We start from the raw sequence: 18,915 nt of genomic DNA, 5'->3' as shown, positions 1-18,915 counted from the left end.
TCGGGGGCGGGGTATAGGGGAGGTTGGACCCAAGTGCATCCTGGGAGCAGCTAAAAGCTTTAACTCCGTGGTGCCCGAGGATCCAGCTATACCCCAAGGTCACCCTGTGGACCCTGAAGTAGAAATAGTGGACAGTGAAGGGATTTCCTAACTCATTTGTGCTCCATTTAGTGACAGTGACTAAACAAAACCTGTGTTAGTCAAATGGTACAAATGCATCTGTGCCCCAGGTACAGTATATAGTAATCTTGTGGCTCTACTACACTCACTCGTATGATATGGGGAACATAAGTTTGCTTATAAGGAGGTGCAGGGACAATTAGTTGGATTCTACGCTCAGAGGGTCGGGAGAGGGAAACCCCAGCAAGCAACTTCACACCTGAACAAACCAGGCTGCAATCCAAGGGGGCCAAATACATGTATTAGCTTTGCATTCTGGGTAAATACTGGCTGCTGTTGCATGTAAAACGTCACATACACTTATGCCCAGGTGTGGCACCATCTAGTGGTAGAAACAGGTTTTGACACCTTTAAACATTTGACTCTCTAATATACGCTGTTTATTCCTAAAACTGTTAAAGAAAAAAATGCTGCTCACACCTGTGTCTGTGCAGGTACTTTATTAAGCCCTAACTTAATAGGCAGCAACTGAAAGATTCACATGTGCTAAACCAAAAGTGCGCCTCTAAAAAGTGTGGAAATAAAGTGAAGACATAAAAAGTTCCCAGCCATAGCACATGTAATACAAAATGTTAGCTTCCCCCCAACTGGCTGGAAATGGTATGTAGATTTTAAAATGAAAAAAGTTATTGTACCAAATCACACATCATATTGATATTTGTCATGAAATAACCTATTCACAGAAACAATCACAAAATAGTGCTCATAAAACAACTCTTCCACCCCAACAAACTATTTACAGAAACATGAATAAACCCCATTATAAAAGGGACTGTGGGGGGAGAGGGGAAACAATGGCACCTACACTAAATGGTGACTTTCTAGTCCCATCAACTAAATGAGACAAAATGATATAAATGATCCGGCCACCCACTCTCATGGCCAAACTGAATGATAATCCTAGCAGGGGTCCTGTATGGCTTCAGTATACACCTGAGGAGTTTGCCGTATACTTATATTAATGATCAGCTTTGTATATTAATATTTCAGTTCTATTTAGTGTTGTGTTATTTTTATCATGCTCTTTGGTAAATATCACACTCACACACAGACTGATTTCTCCCCATCCACAATCCTTGCTTTATTATCTTTTGGTCACACAAGGAAAAACTGACACCGTACAGATTGGAACATACATAAAGTCAGTTTTCCCGGCATAAAGTGTACACGTGAGGCAAACCATGAACATGTGCCGCCTGTATTTCTTAGATTAGGTAAAAATACAAAAAAGAGAGGACAATTATTACTCAATAGAGCAGCATAACGACTGCATACATAGGAAAAGTTTGATAAATGCATCATTAAAAAAAAAAGTTTGGCTGAACCTTCAGCGCGACGCTTCCAACCTTTAGAAGCAGGGCAGAAATACAAAATATATATTGGATTCTCCTTTCCCCCGAAATCCCCATTAACCCTCTCCCCAAACATCCAAAATTGACTTAATTCCCAAGTTCGGGCAACCTGCTAGTGAAGTGTATGTAAGAGCTTCGCCTTGTGTCAGACTGGTATAGACAGAAAACCTGTACTGAGGTCAGTTAGAACCTCCAGTCACCAGTTGTGGCTGATTAAGTTTATTAACAATCAAAAGTACTTAGGACTTAAATGAAATGGCAGTGAAATGCCAGCAGTAAATGATATTCTCAGGGGATTAGATCATACAATGAAAAGGACTTGGAATAAGACCGTGGGGGCGGCTCCCTGTGCAGGCTGCACAGTTCTACCTTAATCTCGCAAGCTTTGAATTAAATTCCTAGTGCAGGAGCGGACAAATAGCGTAATTTCAGGAGTTGGTAAAAATCTAAGATCCATCAAGTTGTTCCTAGACCCCATGAAAGATGTGCACCTACAGAAATGACACCAACGAGGCACGGTCACGACCGGGCTCCTGAAGTTTGTCCAGTCCTTTTTTTTAATGAACATTTGAAACAGTTACAACGCGTCAAGAATGTTGTCGATTTTATTGACCAGTTCCTGGCGCTTATTGGCGTGTTGCTTCTCACTCTCGATGTAATTGTCCTTCTTCAGCTTGCCGGCGACTAGGCGTTCGGCTTCTGAAGACGACTTCACCACAATCTCCTTCACTTGGCTGTCCAGTTTTTGGATCTCTGCGACCTGCAGGCGGTTATGAGAGGAATCTATTACGTGCACCACATTAACGGTATATAGAATTATTCTACTTCTAACAGTCAGCAAAACCTTATGTACGGGCTACCTTCTGTCTGTGGTCGCTCGGCTCGCTGCAACGGGACAGTTTTTACGGGTTTATCAACACGCAGCTTCTTTGGAGCAGGGGCGCAAGATGATGCTTTGACTGATTGCTACATTCTAACATCAGCTGTTTTGTAGGGTTTAGAAAGGGTCAAAAGTGCTTTGCGCAAAATATCAGTAAGTTTTGCGAAGACTTGTAGCCATTGCTAAATTGAGACTCAGAATAAGTTGTTTTATTCAGCAAGAATTATCTTAAGTCGCACGGTTTATTGTAAAATAAGTGAGCTTGCAGTTTAATGTCCTTGCAACAGGCAGAACTCTGACAAAGCCAAACGACAGCCTGATATCTAGGGACACGTAGTAGAAAATCGGCTAAAAGCGGGTGTCACTATATAATATATACTTTTATTAGTCAGTCACTGAATTCACTCCAATCTTCAAGTACTACAACAGCAACTGTTGGATTGCCTGAAACTCTGCATCAAATCATAAAATGCTCCTATGTATAGCAAGGACTAAGGGGTCTATTTACTAAGCAGTGTTAGGAGTCAGAGTGAAATGTGATAAGGTGCCAGCCAATCAGTTCCCAACTGTCATTTTTCAAACACAACCTGTGAGATGACAGTTGGGAGCTGATTGGCTGGTGCCTTATCACTGTCTCCTAACACTGCTTAGTAACTAGACTCCTATATTTACTAAGCCTTGGATGGAGATAAAGTGAACTGAGATAAAGTACCAGCCAACCAACTCCTAACTGTTATTTTCAAACACAGCCTGTGACATGGCAGTTAGGAGCGGATTGGCTGGCACCTTATCACCAACCAAGGCTTAGTAAATAGACCCCTAAATATCAAAATCCTGCCATTTACATGCTTCGGTGGCGCTTGTACCCCCAGATGTATATATGTGAATTTTTCTTTCTTTTTTTATGGGACAATGAGAATTGCTTCAGACTGAATTCCCATTATCCTCCTCGTGTGTCTTTGAATAAGTCCTAGAACCTCCCAGACAACGAAAATAAATTGATGTGACATGGTACGGAAAACCTGGATGTACCCCCAGACTCACCTTATCACACAGGTCAGAGCCTTCGGCCTTTAGCTTGGACTGCAGGGAGGCAATTTCATTGGTCAGGTTTTTATGTTCCGTCTCCAAAGCTTTTTTGCCGCTGTTTAGCGTGGAGATGTCCCGGGACTGCTTATACTTATTCACAGCTTCATCAAAGTGACGGTACAGGCCGAGCCGCTTATTCACCAGCGTGAGGATCTGCTCCGTTATACAGGCGGCTTTCATCTTGGCTTCAGCTGCTGGGTCCTGTTGTGAAGATGAAACAGTCATCAATGTGCCCCAGTATTTATATAGCACACACATATTCCACAGCGCTGTATAGAGAATAGGTCATACACCTCAGTCCCTGCCCCAGTATTTATATAGCACACGCATATTCCACAGCGCTGTATAGAGAATAGGTCATAGTTCCTGCCCCAGTATTTAATAACTACAAATTCGATCAATACCAGTAATTATTATTCCAGCACCCATATGTATTATATCTTGTTTTTTTTTTTTTTTTACAGACAATTGTAAATAGCATCAGTATGTCTATATCTACTGACCAGACACACACAATCTACAAAAACAGGGCAAAAAAATATTTACGGAACTTTCAAGAAAGTCATTTTTGTTTGGTTATAAAAGAGTCAGCTTGTGTTTATTACAGTAATCCACCTTTCCAAACCAGCAAATAGCCGGCTTCTACACAGGCTTCCCTAACTAAATCTGCATCATCAAGCTGGGTACACAGCTGTAAAATTAATTTCTGTAGAGCCGATAGATGCCGTGACCAGACAAAGCTATTATCGGATCAGGGTGTACCCATACACACTGATTAAATGTTTAGCTGTGGGGGTGATTCAGCTTAGGACGAAATTGCAAAGCTACACACAGGCATATACAGTAGTGTGTAGTGCACGCAGGCATATACAGTAGTGTGTAGTGCACGCAGGCATATACAGTAGTGTGTAGTGCACGCAGGCATATACAGTAGTGTGTAGTGCACGCAGGCATATACAGTAGTGTGTAGTGCACGCAGGCAGCTTTGCAATTCCATCCTAGCTAATACAGAAGGTGGTGTTCCACAGGCTGGGATCACCATCGGTCGCGATAGTAGACGGTGCCTGCCCGCAGGCCAGCCGAGTAAGCAAAAAAACAAAAAACTGTCATGAACATTAAGCACTCTTATTTTTAGCTTTACCCTGACAAGCAGGAGGTCTAGGTACCCAGAGGATTCTCAGTCACTGGCAGGAGAATGCAGAGGCCATTGCACTCTACTAGAGTATTCCCTTTTATGACCCAGTAGCCACTGTCAAATGATTGTAATGGCAAATAGTCAGGTATTATCACTCAAGAAAATACCAGTTAGAACTGTACTTGATCATCTTCCAGCAGTACCTACACCCCATGGGTACCATGTGACTTGCACCACCGCCTACGCATTGGCGTTCGATACCCTTACAAGACTGGGTAGACTGAGGAGGTACCAACCTTGGTAATGGAGAAGTCCAGCCGGACATAGAGAATGACCGTGAAGAATAGGATATAAAAGGCTCCAACCACCAGCAGAGGCTCCTGGAGCATCAGGATCTTGTTGAACGTGTAATGAAGCACGATGTCCTGGATGTGCTGCTCCACCAGATTGTTCTTGTGAGCAACGATGACCGGGCGGCCGAACGTGTCTAGGTAGGTGTAGTGCAGCTCGTCCGGGGCGCGGTTAACCTCATACGGGTTCTCTACGTGGATGTGTCTGGAAAGAATATAACAGTTGAGAACCAAGAAGTGAGTGGAACACTAAAGACAGGAAATGTTCAAATACCTAAAGGAATGCTCAATACAAGGCACAAGTGTGCTGTAACCTATAGCAACCAGTCAGATAAATAGCAGTCTCCAGTACATAGCTATGGATTAAAAGCACATTTGCTGACAACTCCCAAGCACTGAGCCTCTCTAACACCACCCTCTCAAAATGCTTTTGTCCATCTTGTTGTGAGATTGCAGTGCAGGAAGAGGGAGTCCGATAGAACTCGGCAGGAGCATTTTATATCTAGGAGAGGAACGGGTGGGCTTCCCCTTCTGGCCGTGCAAACTCACAGCACAGGACAATCTCCTGGTAGCATCAGGTAATGGGAGTAAGTACCCAAAGCCTGTAGACTGAATGCAAAGTGCAGACAGATGCAGCTGCTGGATCCGGAGTTGTTGAGGCCAATATATGTAAGTGCAGAAAGTGCCAGTGTGCCTCTTAGCCTAGGGGGTGGGCAATAAGAACCCCCCCAACCAGGTGCTGTAGAACTAAACATCTCAGCATGCCGAGCCAGTTTTGCTAATTGACCATGATAAAAATGTTGCAAGGCATGCTGGGATGTGTAGTTCAACAACAGCTGGAAGGCCGCTTACTACCCACCCCTGCTTTAGCCTAACAAGCACTCTGAGCCACACACACACTGCCCGTGCCTCACACCTTCAGCATGAACGTGTCCCTTACACAGACACTTCTCAGGAGCCTGTTATAGGGACCTTCTAATCTTAGAGGAGAAGATAGAGGTTAAAAAGCATCTGCCGCTTACTTCGCTCCTTCAGGAAGGATGATCTTCACGGTCAGTGAATCCACAACCTGTTCATCGAATACGTGATCAATGAACCTTATCCTCAGGGCGTACTGATCACCTGTGGGCAGACAGCACAAGAACTTATCAGACAGGCACGGGAGGAAAAGTTTCCATGCAGGACAGGATTTCAAGAGCTGTGCGGGAAAATGAAAAGGAAATACTGACAGCCTGCAATGTTAGAGCTAAATACCAGAGGTAGGGAGTGTGTTAGAGTTAATGATCGATACCAAAGCTACATCGGAAACATTAGATATTGTTAATACTTAGGCCAAAAAGATTATTGCATAATATTATTAGAGTAGATGCTGCTACTAAGGAGCGATGGAACTACAAGGCCGTGAGGCTAAATGCGAGTAATGTGCCTCTTGTGGTTACAGCGCATTTATAGTCTCATGTAGTGATGTCAGCAGCGGCGTCAACCAGAAAGATGATACCACAGGAAAAAAGTAGCAATGAATGCGTCCTCCAATATATTCTCATTAATAATCCTTTATACATATTATTCACATCGGAAACACGAAGAGATGCACCGACATATGTACTGTATGTGGAATATAGCGGAGTCTAATATATAATCCCTTAAGCACTTGTTATCGGACAGAACGAGACATTAGACATGCGTCTTACCCAGGTTGTACAGGTACTCATAGCTTGGCAGGTTATAACCGACGGTGTAGTGGGTTTTCCAACCTCCGAAAAGGGGGAACCTGGGCCGGATCTCCATCTCTACGGAGTCATCCAGAATCATCAGGTGGCTGGTAGAGATGTTACCAATCTCATCTCTGTAGTACACGTCCTGGGCGGCAGCTGGGAGGATGGTCTAGGAGGAGGATTGGGTGACACAAAGATTAAAGCCAGACAGCCAATCCCAGAGACGCCAGGTAACTGTCACCGTAAGCTACAGCTATAATATACAACTCAAAAGTTTAATCTTCTACAAAATAAATTATTCTCTTACACAGTCAGTCTGATGTAATAAAATTCACTGTGCTCAATAGAGAATGTCTAAAGAATACAGTATCGATCTAAGAATGCAGGAGCCCTCTGCTACATGGGGCGACATGATCCCACCCATCTTTCTATACACCATGGGGCGACATGATCCCACCCGTCTTTCTATATACCATGGGGCGACATGATCCCACCTGTCTTTCTATAAACCAGCTCTTAAGAGCATTTACTATTCGTGCTGGTTTCCGGGACATCACCTAACAAGACATTTTTTTTTGTTCAATATCTTCTTCCCCCCCAAAAAATAAAGAGACCAGGATGAATATGTGCTATTTTGCTGTACTTTTTAGTTTCCCAATTCCACAATATTTATTTATTCAGTTTTCCTCACCTTAAAGGATTTGACAGAGGATATCCCGCTGTCCGGCTGTCTCTGGTAGTCATATCTTGAGAAGGGACCTTTCAAATAGGCCCCAGTGTGCTTCAAATCAACCGTCTCCTCTACGGCAATGTTTCCCCAATGGGAGACCTCAATAAGGCGGGTCATGCTGGTAATGGTTAGGAAGGGGCTATTGTTCTCATAGTGTACCTTCAGGGGGTCCTGAGGATTGAATACAAAGAGTTTAATTGAAAAGAAATAAAATAAAAGGTTTACAAGAGAATTCTAAAGTATCTGATCTCAAACTATAGAAAGTAGGTGAGATCCTTAAACTATGATGAAGTAACAATAGGCAGACACTCTGTAGGTGGCCACCCCAGAAATATTATTTAATTACAATGGGGTTGATGTATAAGCAGTTGAAACAAGAGGATAAGTGAACTAATGTAGCAGTTGCCCATTGTAACCCGCTTCTACCTATCATTTTATAGAATGTAATTAATAAATGCTACCTCAAAGCCGATTTGCTGCTATTGGCAGCTCCCCCACTCTTTTCACGTCTTGGTACATCAAACCTAACGCCCCAGATCTAAACACTGGTGTAGGTAAACAGGTAAAATAAGATGATGCAAGTCAAAGACACACACACACAACTTTCCACGACTGCACTGATCCAATATTAATTGTAGCGTTCCCGCTAGGCTGTTTTGGCGGGGCAAAAAGCGCCCTGCCCTCCAGAAGGAGGGCAAAAAGCGCCCTGCCCTCCAGAAGGAGGGCAAAAAGCGCCCTGCCCTCCAGAAGGAGGGCAAAAAGCGCCCTGCCCTAACAGTCTGCGGGAGCCGTGAAGAAATGTGCGGTGACCCTGTCACCGCCGGAGAATAGACGCCAGGCGCATGCGCCCGGCATCTATTCTCCCTGTCTGCAGGGCTTGGCAGCTGCTCGGCGTGTCCGTAAGTGCCGGGCACGCCCCCAAGAGTGACGAAAAGGGGACGAGTCTTATAGACACGCCCCCTTTTCAATGACCACGCCCCCTTCTCGGTCGCACGCACGAACGTGCCCTCTCTAGCTCCGGCGCCCTGCCTCGCGCCGGAGCTAGAGTGAACACTAAATTGTCTTTACTGGTTCTCTGTATAACCCAGAGGTTCACATACATTTTCCCCAAACACAGTAAATGATGCAGCAGCAATAAGTCAGTAGAATGAGCTGCAGAGTCGCTTACATAACTCCATGCGGCAATGTCTTTGAAAGGGCCGTATTCAATGGTGTCATCGGAACGGGAAGGGTTGCCGAGCTTGGTGTAGCTCTCCACGTTTCGGGAGGCCAGCTTGACACGTGTGGTTTGGGAGACGGTGGCGTACGGGGAGTAGAAGTAATGGCTGCCTTCGAAGGTGACAAACTGTTTGTCGGCCTGTGTGATCTGGGTGGGGTAAGGCTTCAGGATGTGCGTGAAGACCGTCTCAATGAACACTTTGGTCTTCGCTCCGGGAGACAATGACGAGGGGAGGAGGACTGTGAACTGTTTGCCACTGAAATTAAGAAAAGAAAAAATGTACATTCAAATAATCAATATGTATCTTATAAAAAGCATATGACAGGTATTCATGGACAATAGGGGAGGACACCTGCTCAGTAGTGGTACTGTGCCTCATTCTGTAATACACCTGTACATATTTACCCAGTAATATAAATAAACGCCTTTTGGGACTAGAAGCACCAGAACAGAGAGCAACACCCCAAGCAGGGAAGAGGAACTGTACGGATTGTGACAGGTGCAGGGTGCTAGAATGAAGACTAGTAATGATAACTAGCTACACTCAGACTAATACCTATAGTTACAGATAACCCGAGTCTCACCTTCTGCCTTTGCCTTTTGTTTCATGTAGTTCCAGGTAGCCGTCCTCCTCTTCCTCCCCCTTCACCTGTGTAGGACACAAGAGGGAGTATTAAATACTCTATATCCGCAGCCAGAACAAGTAACAAAGCATTACTGTACTATACAGATGTATGACGGACGCACAAATGATAGGAGTCACTATATGAGACCAAGATCAGCCTAAATATCATTTCAGCAATACCAGAAAAATATCATTCAGATAAATAATATTATAACAAGAAGGGTTTGACTGGTGTTACCCTTAGTGCCCATCTGTGAGAAGTTACCCCAGTTTTCAGACTTGCCTTCAGACTACACAACTCACTGCAAGCAGTCACCTTGTGCTCATGAAAGTAGGGCTAGAAAACATGCAGGTTGCGGGGATAACAGAGATTTAAGACCAGTAACCTGCGCCGTACTGTTATTTTTATTTCTCAGCCAATCAAAAAGAGTTGCCAGACTGCATGTTCCATATTCCCACACCAGGCTGCTGCCTATAATGATGGTCACTCAGCTCATTATATTATACTAAAGAAAAAGGAATCAGCAATAACTCTGTTCCGATGTGCACGCTATGGAGGAGATACAACGGAATAAGGATAATATTATATTATATACACTGATCAGCCATAACTTTAAAGCCACCGACAGGTGAAGTGACCTAGAGTAAGAACACTTCTCCGCGCACGCCCGAAAAGGGGGGTGGCCAACGAAAAGTGGCGTGTTTTTATGACACCCCCCCCCCCTTTTCGGCACTCTTGGGGGAGTGCCAGGCACTTACGGACATGCCGGGTAGGCCCAAGCGCCGCGGTCACGGCATCCATTCACGAACGGTGACCGCTGCTCTGCCGTTTTCCCCACCCACGGGACACTGCTGCCAGCGGGTGGAGAACAGGACCGACAAGCTGTTTCAGCGGGGCGCCGTGCTGGAGTGCAGGGTGCTTTCTGCCCTTCAGTAATAGGGCAGGGCACGGCGCTCCGCTGAAACAGCCTAGCGGGAACGCTATGTGCTGTTATTGGGCGATAACACTTAACGTCAGAATCATGAACTTTTCACAGATTGTTAGTTAGTGCCCCCTGCTATAATGCAGGCAGTGCGCTGACTCGTGGTTAGGACATCTTTGTGCGCACGCTCCTGAAATGCGGCGTAGCCAACCAGGACGGGGGGTGTGGTGTGTCTGACACCCCCACAATTAGCCACACTTGGGGCATGCCTAGCACTTACAGAGGTGCTGGGCTTCCCCCAAGCTCATCTACTTACCTGGTGGAGTCACTGTTTTAGCGGGGCTCCTCGAAAAGGGGAGGGCGCATTCTGCCCCTTTAAAAAAAAAAAAAATCGCTAAAAACAGCCTAGCAGGAACACTATATTCTGGGTGCGATCGACCATTAACACGTTCCTTTGACGTGCATTAAAACAGATATCTGGGTTAAAAATGGAAACTAAATATAAAACCCGAGGCTAACTCTTTTTCAGCCCAAATAATTTATCAGGGCTAATTGAATTCTACCCTTAGTCGCAATTAAATGCGACAAACTCCTTCATGAGACTGCGCTGATTAATTTGATAGGAGACACTCCTATATCTCTGCGCGCCAGACTAATCTGTATATAAATTGCTACCATGCAGTGGCCACCTGGGTTTCTTCAAGCCAAATTTTGTTGTGCTTCGTAAACAGACTCCGATGTACAGTGATATAAAAGTGTCGCATACAAAATTAACCCCACGGTCTGTCTCGTGAAGCTGTTTGTCACATCCAGTTATGACTAAGGCTCCAATTTATTGGTGATCGCCTTTGCAATGTGATCAGGGCATGCCAGTACTGCCCATGAATGCATTGCAAAACGCGATCATAGCAGCCGGATGTATCATCCGGGACATGCGCTCCAAGAGGATCCCGTCCCTGCAATGTCTCTGGAGAGCCGCCGGCCAGAGCAGGGGGTGGTAGTGCACATGCACAGTCCCGTGGACTGCACAAGTAGCAGTGCGCAGTGTAGCCCATAGGCCACAGCGGCCAACGCCATGGCATTAGCTGCGGGGGCCAAAGTCCGGAGTACATCACATTCCGGATATTGGTAAATTTGGCAGCATCACATCCCCCATAGAAACCTCTGGGGGAGGCGGCTGTCAGCAGTAATGGAGGGGATCACAACAGGAATCAGATACATCTCCTTCATACATCTGGGGATACCGTATATACTTGAGTATAAGCCGAGTTTTTCAGCACATTTTTTGTGCTGAAAAAGTACCCCCTCGGCTTATACTCGAGTGAAGTGTAGCGCTGACCGGACGGAGTTGTAATCAGCAGCCGCCGCTGCTGCTCCCACTTCGGGAGCCATCTTCCGGCTCCCGCAGTGGGTAATGGGAGACACGTCTCTCCCATGCAAAGCGGCCGGAGGAGCGGATAGCGGCGGGACCAGGAGCGGAAGTTTCAGGCAAGTGATTTTTTTTAATTATTCTTATCACGTCTCTCTCTACTGGGGGGGGGGGGGGGGGGACCACCAGGGGGCGATTACTACAGGGGGCACTAAAAGGGGGGATTACCACTGGGGGAATACTACCAGGGGGGGGGGGGGGGGGGAGAGATTACCACTGGAGGCACTGAAAGGAGGGATTACCGCTGGAGGCACTGAAAGGAGGGATTACCGCTGGAGGCACTGAAAGGAGGGATTACCGCTGGAGGCACTGAAAGGAGGGATTACCGCTGGAGGCACTGAAGGGAGGGATTACCGCTGGAGGCACTGAAGGGAGGGATTACCGCTGGAGGCACTGAAAGGAGGGATTACCGCTGGAGGCACTGAAAGGAGGGATTACCGCTGGAGGCACTGAAAGGAGGGATTACCGCTGGAGGCACTGAAAGGAGGGATTACCACTGGAGGCACTGAAAGGAGGGATTACCACTGGAGGCACTGAAAGGAGGGATTACCGCTGGAGGCACTGAAAGGAGGGATTACCGCTGGAGGCACTGAAAGGAGGGATTACCACTGGAGGCACTGAAAGGAGGGATTACCACTGGAGGCACTGAAAGGAGGGATTACCACTGGAGGCACTGAAAGGAGGGATTACCGCTGGAGGCACTGAAAGGAGGGATTACCGCTGGAGGCACTGAAAGGAGGGATTACCGCTGGAGGCACTGAAAGGAGGGATTACCGCTGGAGGCACTGAAAGGAGGGATTACCGCTGGAGGCACTGAAAGGAGGGATTACTACTGGGGGCACAACCAGGGGGAATTACTACTGGGGGCACTACAGCTGCTGCCATTTCCCACACTAGGCTTATACTCGAGTTAATAAGTTTTCCCAGTTTTTTGGCGTAAAAGTAGGTACCTCGGCTTATATTCGGGTCGGCTTATACTCGAGTATATACGGTACTTATATTTGAGGTAAACACCCCAAACATTGTGTTTTCAGGGATTATACCTCATATATACTTTGACAAATGGGACACATTTTAAGGTTGAAAGAAAAAAAAAAAAATACAAGCACGGGAGTGGGCGGCTCACTCTGGAGTATTGAGGCTAGATGTATGAGGACACAGCTATAAAATATAATTTAAGCTGTGTTGCAAAAAGTTTTTTTTTGCTCTCCTACATCATATTGGGGATTCCATAAACTACTGAAGAGAATTACAGCTCACAATAGAAAATGTTGATGAGACGACACTACAACAGCGGAGGAACATTAAAGCCAAACACGGAGCTAATTCTGTATGTGGGTGTAAATTGTATTAATTAAATCAGGTCATTCAATCTGTGATTTCATCAGCATCATATAGTATGTAATGAAGGCTTATTACCATGCCCATTGTAACTTCCCAAGCCATTCATTAGACTTGTTGATTTTACTATGCACCTATTTTTAAAGAACACATCAGCAAGCATGCACTTATGTCCTCTGTGACAGATCACTATATACAGAATGACATTAAATCAGCAAGTCAATATACTTAAAGTGTTCCTCCATTTTATAAAATATATAATAAAACGCTTAAAAAAATCCTGCTACTGTATATCAGATCTATAACAATGCCATAATCAGGACAATCCTGGTTTGTGTTACACTTCCTAGCCTCACATAAATCTGATTATACCCTATACATAAATAACTAGATGAATCCCGTAAGCATGACACCACACTGAGCTACAACTGCACACCTCCAGGCTGAGTGACAAGCAGAGGGTGTAGTGTACACAGTATGATGACAGTGTACAGGGAGTGGGCTGGGCCCTGTACTGGAGTCTGTGTGCTGACGTGTCGCTCTGCAGCAGGGTAAGGAGCCAGATGCGGAAGACAGAGTCCTGTCATGTACATCCCAATACACACAGCTCTGCCAGGCTCAACAGCAGCAAGTGTGACCAGCGTGCAACTATCATCTGCAATGCCTATTACTGTATACACACACACACTAACAACCAATGCCAGCGGTACCCACAGCTCTGCCAGGATCCGGGCCACATAGCAGCAAGTGTGACCAGCAGTGCTCATCCAAGTGTCCACAACGTATAATCCACAAACCTAACACTGTATATACCCACACACACGTATACTAACATACAATTCATGCCGTTACCCAAACCTCTACCAGGCTCAGGGCCACATAACAGCACAACACCATTACCCTACACAGTACAGCAGAGTGCAAAGTATGACCTGCAGCGCTCAGCCAAGTGTGCGCAAGATATAGTCTGCAAAACTAATACTGTATATACATAGAGTGTGTGTGTGTGTGTGTATATATATATATATATATACACACACATATATACACACACACATAATATATATATATATATTACACACACACACCCCTCTGCCTGGGCCAGGACAACACCATTACCCTGCACAGTACAGTAGAGTGCCAAGTGTGCACAAGATATAGTCCGCAAACCTAACACTGTGTATATACACAAACACACATACTAATATACAATGCATGCCATACCCAGAGCTCTGCCAGGCTCAGGGCCACATCGCAGCACCTTTACCCTGCACAGTACGGCAGAGTGCCAAGTGTGACCTGCAGCAGCGCTCATCCAAGTGTGCCCAATGTATAATCTGCCAACCTAATACTGTATATACAGGTGCTCAACACACAGTGCATGCAGTAACCGGTACCAAAATACTACTATATACTAACATGCACATTTAGCGCACACACACACACACATAGATAGAGATATATATCTATGACACTGATAGATAACGCTAATAAATATATCTATATATGAGTATGTGCAAAACAATCACTGAAGCCCATATACTGACCCCCAGGAAGGCCAGGTGCTCGGCCAGCTCGGGCTCCAGGGCTACCAGGAAGGACTGAGCGGCTCCCGGCCCCGGGTTGGACAGCTTCACCTCGGCCGTCACTTTGGCCAGGTGGCTGCTGAGGTCCACGGTGCGCTTGACGTCCTCGTTGATGAGGGCGTGGGCCCGGCAGGCGGCCAGCAGGGCTGTGAGGAGCAGGGCGGCGCGGATGGCGGGACACTCCATGGCCGGGCGGCGGAGGATGGAGGCGGATTGTCCTGAGGCGCCGACTACAGCTGCAGCTCATTCATCTGCCAAGCGGGAACAAGATGGCCGCCGAGGCCCCCGCCGGAGCCCTGGCAACTGCAGGGTGTCCTCGGCGGTGCCGGGTATAGCGCGTCACATATCCGGGGTCTTTTCACGCTGTGTTATCTTTATGCCGACCGGATAGGTATATAAAATCCTGGTAATGAAAAATATACTGAACACATTACAGTTTGCTCCACATACTAATGACATATCTCGTTGTTTGTGAACAGGCGGGGATAGGGCAGCTCCGTGTACAGAGAGACAGAGCGTCTCTAGTTACCTGAGTAGAGCTGAGCTGTCCAAATGGGATGTGGGGGTGTTGCCTAGAGCAACCAATCAGATTTGAGCTGTCATCACTAGCATAGTCTATAAAATGATAGCTAGAATCTAATTGGTTGCCATGCATGGATATAGCAGTAATGGGTTCAGGGACCGGTGTGCATTGCACATGAGCCCCTAGGTACAATGGGACCCCCCGGCACCCATAGCCTATAGCTGCCTCTCTGCAGAAATCAAGGGAAATTAGCGCACATGCAGTAGAGAAATCACTAGGAAAATGGCACAGACAGGGGCGTATCTATAATGGGTACAGGGTGTACAAGGCACGCGGGCCCCTGGGTCAAGGGGGGTCCCGCACCGCACACCCTGCACCCATAGTACTACTTACCTCTCCAGAGTCCCACATCAGCGCGGGGGTCCGTCGCTGTAAAAACGACTGGAAAATGGCCGCCAAAGCCATTTTCCCGTCGTTTGCGCATGCGCAGTACAGGGAAAATGGCCGCCGCGCCCATTTTCCCGGTGACCTCCACATACTCTATAGACTCTGGGCGCAGAGTCTATAACTCCGGCGCTGGCCGCACACAGCTCAGTGGGCTGCCAGCCGCCGGACAGAGAGGAGGGGGCCCGTGTCGGAGACTGCACACGGGCCCCTTCCTCTCTAGAAACATCCCTGGGCACAGGCACCATGCTCCATAGACTGGCACTAAGCCATAGTCTACTTGGCGCATGGGGCGGTTTAAGTGAGGGGCAACACCTCCCCTTTCACTTTTTGTAGACATGTTACTCATACTCGCCTACTTTTTGTTTTTCCTCCCCAGGAGAAGTCTGGAGAGGAGACGCAGGAGGACGGTGATGGGAGGCGGGCCCAGACTTTTCACAACATTAAGCCCTGCCCCCACATGGTACATTGCCGTGAATACAGCATATTTAAATAGGACGGGGATAAATGACAGGATTCTTATAGAATTACGTCATTAAGCTCCGCACCCTACTCGTGGCGGACCACTTATCCCCGGGAAAATTCTACCCATTCTGCCCACTTCACTAGGAAGTTGGAGGGATGCGGGAGAAGTCCATACACCTCCGTGGGTGTGTGGGGGGGTTACCTGAAAAACTGGGAGACCCCCGCAGGTTCCGGGAGAGTAGTCAAGTATGATTTTACTAAACCTACCCCAAAAATTCCTAATGCCCATACACGTGGCGATTTTACACATGATATGCACGATTTCGATCGATCGCAACGATCCATCGTGCATATCGTGTGTGTTTTGTCATGCTGTAGGATGGCGATGCGCGTCCCCGCCGTCGTACATCGGCATCGTAGATCTTATGGAAAAACCATAAGATCTGCGACCCGTCATGCTGTTAAATAGGTAAACGAAGCATCTTGTAAGATGCATCGTTTACCATTCACAGCAGCATGCGATGCATCGGGCTGATTTTGAAAACGTACCGAGGTGTCGGACGGCTTCAAATCACACCGAGTATGGGCCGCATAAGTGCTTATAGCATACCTCCCGAGTCCCAACCATCCCAATTGTGGCCGGAAAGCATGAGAGGGCACGCTGTCTGTCACCACTGCTATCACAGTAGAGTAGTGGTGAATGGATAAAGTGGAGTTCAAACACTGCAGAGAGAGGCTGGGGGACTTCAGCTTCTCAGGAAGTGCTGGGAACTCCCCCAGCGTGACGAGTAATAGGGGGAGTGACAGGCCCCAAATGCCCCCCTTTTCAGCTAGCTCAAAATGTCCATATTTTCCCCTCCTAAATGTTGGAAGGTCCGTCATGGTATATGGCACCTTCACTCATTGCTTGACTGAAGGCCTGATTCAGCAAGGAACGCACGGATGCGGACGCACGCACCCGGACGCTGCGAGGATATGCTAATGAATGCATACGCAAGGCAATCACAGCAGAATAAGCAGATGCTCAGCACTACATAATACCACCCACTTCCCCTTACTTTTGTCCCCTATACCTGGCAAGACAGCGGAAATATCGGTAACATCGAGAACCATCGGAACCATACGCACAATAGTGGCTGACCTGACCCTCCCGCAGACATAGCGAAACATCCTGTGTACAACTAGACCTCAGGCTGTGTCCGCCACCGCCGCAAGGGCTTAATTATGCACGCCCCTCAAACACCGTCCAAACATACAGGCGCGCCTGCGTTTGCCCGACCACTCCCCCATCACCACCCACAAACGGCACTTCCTGTCAATCACTTGTCCCTGGTGCTGCGGACTTCCTGCGTACTCATACTCCATCGCACTGGCAAGTTCACGCAGTGCGATGCATACGTATGCGCAGAGCAAAATCATCGACCGATTGCGTGCGTCTGCATCCGTGCGTTCCTTGCTGGATCAGGCCCTGAGTTGGACAATTTTGCATTTTTTCCATTCAATTGCGCACGTGCACCAAAAGCCCTTAAGCATTTTACACATAAGACCAGCAGCGGCTCCTACTCTCTTGGATGAGGGAAGCTGCCACTGCCCGTACTAGTCTGGATGGAGAGGAGGATACTGTCTTGGGCCGTCCGGGTCTCGGTGCCTGCACAATGGATCGGTTGGGCACTGACACTGGTGCATGTGCAGAAGTGGCAGTGGGACCAGGTATGCGCAAAACACCGGCTTCTAGGGACTGCATCGGCTGCGGTTCTTAGAAGCTGGGTAGGGCTGCCCAAAAGGCAGGAGGAGTGGCTCCCCACTGGAAACACACTCTCTGCTAATCGCAGCCCGGACTGGCATCCCAGGGGGAGGACTGCTTGTCCTGTGTGTGATTGGCTGCTAGCGCTTACCAATGTGAAGTCACTGCCAGCCACAGAGAGTAGCCAGTGCAATCACGGACAGCAACTGGCTCACTGAGATGGCGGATATTACTGGGGGGCTGCAGCTTCTAGGTAGAATCTGCCACTGCTTAGGACCCCTTATTTTAAGAGGGTTGGAGGGGGTGCATAAGCTCAACCAGAGCTGCCATCAGAAATTGTGGGGCCCGGGACTGACAAAATAGGCAGGGCCCCAGGGCCCCCCTCCCCCTGCTCCCCCTTCCCCCACTACCGCTAAATCTCATTAATCATGACTCATCGCCTTGATAAATGCTCCTTTCTGCTGGCTTCATCTCCTTTAGGTCTGGCGGGCGCGGCTTCTCTGACCTCTCCCTTACAGCGGCATAGCGTCATGAAGTCACGCGCTCCGCCTCCAAAGAAGTTTTCTTTAATTGAACATGAGCAGAGGCAAACGAAGGATTTTCTGGGGGGGGGGGGGGGGGGGGTGTTCTAATATATATACAGTCAGGTGCATAAATATTGGGACATTGACAGAATTTTAATATTTTGGCCTCTATTCACCACCACAATGGCTTTGAAATGAAACAAGAAGATGTGCTTTAACTGCAGACTTTCAGATTTAATTTGAGGATAATTACATCCAAATCAGGTGAACGGTGTAGGAATTACAACGGTTTCTATATGTGCCTCCCACTTTTTAAGGGGCCAAAAGTAATGGGACTATCAACTCAAATGATATTTCATGGACAGGTGTGGGCTATTCTCTCGTTATTTCATTATCAATTAAGCAGGTAAAAGGTCTGGAGTTGATTCTAGGTGTGATTTTTGCATTTGGAATCAGTTGCTGTCGACTGTCAATATGAGATCCAAAGAGCTGTCACTATCAGTGAAGCAAGCCGTCATTATGTGAGAGGTGGGTGCGGTGCAGTGCCTGCTGCCGTGCAGGTATACGTCTGTTCCTTACCTTGCGTCGCACCCTCTCACCTTCAGGCCGTGTGTTGAGCAGACGGTCCTGGAACTTCCCAAATAGAACACGGACACGATGA

At 47.3% G+C, this 18,915-nt stretch overlaps 1 protein-coding gene across 1 annotated transcript; it reads right to left on the bottom strand.

Annotated features, from left to right (window-relative positions):
* Positions 1-1,233: 1,233 nt before the first annotated feature.
* On the bottom strand, positions 1,234-14,835 carry RPN1 (ribophorin I). Its single transcript, XM_088479836.1, has 9 exons — positions 14,516-14,835; positions 9,235-9,299; positions 8,600-8,906; positions 7,393-7,602; positions 6,678-6,870; positions 6,009-6,108; positions 4,933-5,191; positions 3,457-3,702; positions 1,234-2,292 (listed from the first exon to the last, which is right to left on the bottom strand). The coding sequence occupies exons 1-9, from the start codon at positions 14,738-14,740 to the stop codon at positions 2,110-2,112; spliced, it is 1,788 nt and encodes a 595-aa protein (XP_088335962.1). The 5' UTR covers positions 14,741-14,835; the 3' UTR covers positions 1,234-2,109.
* Between the last annotated feature and the right edge of the window lie 4,080 nt (positions 14,836-18,915).

This window comes from Taudactylus pleione, unplaced genomic scaffold (assembly GCF_031769625.1).
Source record: "Taudactylus pleione unplaced genomic scaffold, aTauple2 ptg000247l, whole genome shotgun sequence".
NCBI classification, from domain to species: Eukaryota; Metazoa; Chordata; class Amphibia; order Anura; family Myobatrachidae; genus Taudactylus; species Taudactylus pleione.
Note: the sequence above shows the minus strand (reverse complement) of the source record. Positions and strands in the feature narration are given on the sequence as shown.

Excerpts from the sequence above, each read along its gene's own strand:
- RPN1 (XM_088479836.1), bottom strand. The coding sequence starts at position 14,740 with ATGGAGTGTCCCGCCATCCGCGCCGCCCTGCTCCTCACAGCCCTGCTG. Across the intron at positions 8,907-9,234 it reads ACAAAAGGCAAAGGCAGAAG|TGGCAAACAGTTCACAGTCC; the intron begins GTGAGACTCGGG and ends TCTTAATTTCAG. Across the intron at positions 7,603-8,599 it reads ACATTGCCGCATGGAGTTAT|GACCCCCTGAAGGTACACTA; the intron begins GTAAGCGACTCT and ends TTCAATCCTCAG.